Source organism: Mastomys coucha, unplaced genomic scaffold (assembly GCF_008632895.1).
Source record: "Mastomys coucha isolate ucsf_1 unplaced genomic scaffold, UCSF_Mcou_1 pScaffold21, whole genome shotgun sequence".
Taxonomy (NCBI): Eukaryota; Metazoa; Chordata; class Mammalia; order Rodentia; family Muridae; genus Mastomys; species Mastomys coucha.
In genome coordinates, this window is record NW_022196904.1 from 21,318,494 (window position 1) to 21,322,938 (window position 4,445).

Genomic DNA, 4,445 nt, shown 5'->3' on the forward strand with positions numbered 1-4,445 from the left:
TATGCATGTAATGAGTGTGGGAAAGCCTTTAAACGACACAAAAGCCTCATGCAACATCAGAAAATTCATTCTGGTGAGAGACCTTTTCAGTGCAAGGAATGTGGGAAGGCCTTCATTGTTCTGGCTCATCTCACACGGCACCAGACTATTCATACTGGAGAGAAGTCATTTGAGTGCAAGGAATGTGGCAAGAAATTCAGAACTGCCACACACCTTGTTCAGCACCAGACTATTCATACAGGTGAGAAACCCTTTGAGTGTAATGTATGTGGGAAGGCTTTCCGGCTTCCGGTATACCTTTCTGAGCATCAGAAAACTCACATGGAAGAGAAACACTTTGAATGTAACATATGTGGGAAGGTCTTTAGGCTTCAGGTATACCTTTCTGAGCATCAGAAAATTCACACTGAAGAGAAACCCTTCAAGTGTAAGCTGTGTGAGTCAGCCTTCAGAAGTAAGTACCAACTTAGTAAACATCTCACAATTCATACTGATGAGAAACCCTATCAGTGCAAGGAATGTGGGAAGTGCTTTCGTCAAAAGTCCAATTTTACTGATCACCAGAGTATTCACACTGGAAACAAACCCTTCCAATGTAAAGAATGTGGGAAGTTTTACAGACTTAATACACTTCTCATTCGTCATCAGAAATCTCACAGTAGTGAGAGACCTTATGAGTGTAAAGAATGTGGGAAGGCTTTTCATCTTCCAAGTGAGCTTAATAACCATCAAATTGTTCATACAAATACAAGACCCTTCGAATGCAAGGTATGTGGGAAGTCCTTCAAGCGTGAATCCACTCTCATTCAACATATGGCCATTCATGCTGGTGTGAAATCATATGAATGTAAAGAATGTGGGAAAGCTTTTATTCACCACTCAAGCCTATTGCACCACCGGAAAATTCATTCTGATGAGAAACCTTTTAAGTGTCAAGAGTGTGGAAAGGCCTTCGTTGTTCTGGCATACCTCACTCGGCACCAGAGCATCCATACTGGAGACAAATCATTTGAATGTCAGCAGTGTGGGTCAGCCTTCAAATATAAGTCCCAACTCAATAAACATCAGAGAATTCATACTGATGTGAAACTCTTTCAGTGCATGGAAGGTGGAGATAACTTTGTTCATGGAGCAAACATTAGCATTCATCAGGGAATCCATACTGGTGAGAATCCCTTTCAATGTAATGAATATGGGGAACCCTTTCAACATCATAACCAATTTTCTTGGACATACTAGAATTCATACTGGTAGGAAACCCTATCACTGTAAGGAATGTGGAAAGAACTTCAATTTGAGCTCAGGCCTTCTTTAACATAAAAGAATCCATACTGGTGTCAAACACTGAATGCAAGGAATGTGGGAACATTTATAGAATTAGCTCAAGCTCTTCAGAGATTTGAAACCATGTGAATGAGAAGAATCAGGAAAACTCTTTATTATAGATGGTGAGTTTACACAACATCAGAAAATCTGTAATAGCCAGGAGTCCTATGCATGTAAGGAAAGTGGACAAGCCTTCAGAAAATTTTATTGAACATCAAGGTCCTCATACTGGGAATACTATGACTTAAAATAGTGTGGGAACTTTAATCTGCCCTAGATATAGTGAACATCAGAGTGTTCATATACTGTTAATAAACTCTTTGGAATGAGAATGTGGGAAGTGGGTTGTTCAGAGAAGACACTCTGTTGAGAGTTTCATGTTAGAAATCCAGAGTAGCAATCATGTTCTTGATTTACTCTCTTGTTGTATAAATTTTATTCATCAATCAATAGTCATCCAGGATAATGAATTTAGGGGTAACAGTTATTGGAACTGAGTATTTGGTTAGTTCCCATGGTCTCTAAAAGAGCTTTTAAAATTTTCTCCTTTTATCAGCATTAGTATAACTGACATGAAAGGTTAATTGTACTTTAGATAGTTTAGGAAAGTCTCATGCTTTTACTCACATTTTAAATAACTATTCTGGATATATCTAATGGATGAACATGAAAGGATTTGAATCGTTCCCCAGTCCTTAAGTATTTGTGTGGACATTTTAAAAAACAGTCATTTATGAATAAGTACTTTCTAAAAGGGTGAAACACATAAAAATTTCAAGATGTAAAAAATCCCTGTAATTCATGCCTTCTGCCTACACATGAAGATAGAGTATACATTTATGATAGGACAGGAAAGTCCACAGGCTTCTCCGTCTCTTATTCTTGCTAAGAATTAACCATTTCAGGTTTGACTAGAATTTGACTAGAATTTCCTTGATGGAGAATATTATGGAAAATTGTCCAACTCTACTTAGAAACTGGAGCTTAAATTGCCTCAGCTAATTGATCCTGGCTTCTGTTAAGTGCCCTGTGTGTTTAAACCTCTCCCTCCAGCTATCAGTTTATTTTTGGCTAATTTTAAACTCCCTGCTTGTCTAAAAGCTCCCTCTGTAGCTCCTGAACAAGATAATAGGAGGTGCGTTTTCCTCTAAATGCTGAGGCTATTCTTGGGTTCCAAATACATGAATGTTCTCATGTACATGGCTGGAATAAAGACTTAAATTTTGAAGTAAACTGTGTTTGAATGGTCTTCTCTTGTGGGCTCCCTATAACAACACATTAATAAAAATAGCCAAATTGAAACCACTTATAAAAATACATGTGTGAAAATTTTTATCCATATGAAAAACTTGGAATAGTCAACAACACACATTTATATCCTCACCTAGATTGAAAATTGTCAACAGTTTACAAGGTTGATCCTGTTTTTCTGTGTATATAGATATTTGAGGCTGTGTCATTAAGAATATGTTTTAGAGTTGGGAGTGGAAATGCATGCTCAAATCCTAAGTTTACACTTGTAAAATTGAGTCAGGAGGATCAAGAGTTGGATGCAAGTCTAGCTATATACTGACTTTAAGTCCAACTGTGGCAGTATTGAGAACTTTTATCAATTAAATACATAAAGGTTGTAGGCATGATCCCTTACTACGTCATCTAAGATGGAATGTCATCTATACTACAGAACCATAAATATTCTTAAAGAAATTATTCAGAATTTTATGACATTTAGAAGTTTGTCATTGGACTCCAAACTTCTTTTTTTTTCAAATGTATATATGCTGAGGAGAATCTTGACCTTGCTGTTTTATATTAAGTTTTCAGTGCTGATTTAACCAGGGCATTGTGCACAGTAGGAATGTGTTCAGTTACCCAGCTATATTACCAGTCCTTAGTTATTGTATTCTATCCAAGGACAATTAGATTCAGATGAAATATTTTGGGTAAAAACACATTGAGCAGACCTTGGGTGAAAGCTCTACAGCTAGTCCCTCAACACCCAGAGGAAGCTCCACTCCTAGGCACTCTGACTTGCCCAGAATCAGAGGTGAGGAGGACCCAACATCTGTCCTAGCATCAGGAGTAACTGAGACCAGCCGGACCAGACACACAGGAACTCTGCCAGCCCAGTGGCTCTGGTTCCTTCTGGTCTCTCTGGGCTGGTGTCCTGAGCAGACCTTGGGTGCAAGCTCCACAGCCAGTCCCACAACACCCAGAGGAAGCTCCACCCCCAGGTACTCTAACAAGCCCAGGATCACAGGATCCCAGAATCACAGGATCCCAGAATCACAGGATCACAGAGACAGCTTGACTCAGGAGTTTTGACACAACCAGGATCACAGGAAGGACAGGCTCCAGTCAGATTTAGCAAGGGCAGGTAGCACTAGAGATAACCAGATGACAGGCTCCAGTCAGATTTAGCAAGGGCAGGTAGCACTAGAGATAACCAGATGACAGGAGGCAAGCATAGGAAAATAAACAACACAAACCAAGGTTACTTGGCATCATCAGAACCCAATTCTTCCACCATAGCAAGTCCTGGACACACCATTACACTGGAAAAGCAAGATTCAGATCTAAAATCACTTCTCATGATGATGATACAGGACTTTAAGAAAGACATAGAAAGCCAGTCGGTGGTGGCACATGCCTTTAAGTCCAGCACTTGGGAGGCAGAGGCAGGCGGATTTCTGAGTTCGAGGCCAACCTGGTCTACAGAGTGAGTTCCAGGACAGCCAAAGCTACACAGAGAAACCCTGTCTCAACAAAACAAAACAAAACAAAACAAAACAAAACAAAAAACAAAACAAAAAAAGAAAAGAAAAGAAAAAAAAGACATAAATAGCACCCTCAAAGAAATACAGGAGAACACAGGTAAACAGCTAGAAGCCCTTGAAGATGAAACACAAAAATCCCTTAAAGAACTATAGGAAAACACAATCAAACAGGTGAAGGAAATGAGCAAAACCATCCAGAATCTAAAAATGGAAATAGAAACAATAAAGAAATCAGAAAGAGACACAACCCTGGAGATACAAAACCTAGGAAAGAAATCAGGAGCCATAGATACACCAACAGAATGCAAGAGGTAGAAGAGAGAATCTCAGGGGTAGAAGACA

The 4,445-nt window shown here is 39.2% G+C and overlaps 1 protein-coding gene across 1 annotated transcript; it reads left to right on the forward strand.

Moving 5' to 3' along the window:
- Positions 1 to 6: 6 nt before the first annotated feature.
- On the forward strand, positions 7 to 2,559 carry LOC116101898 (zinc finger protein 59-like; the record flags this gene model as incomplete). The annotated part of the gene is given in 2 exon segments (XM_031385869.1): positions 7 to 1,221; positions 1,223 to 2,559. Coding segments are annotated over 2 exon segments (1,308 nt in total), but the record flags the coding sequence as incomplete, so codon positions are not given.
- Between the last annotated feature and the right edge of the window lie 1,886 nt (positions 2,560 to 4,445).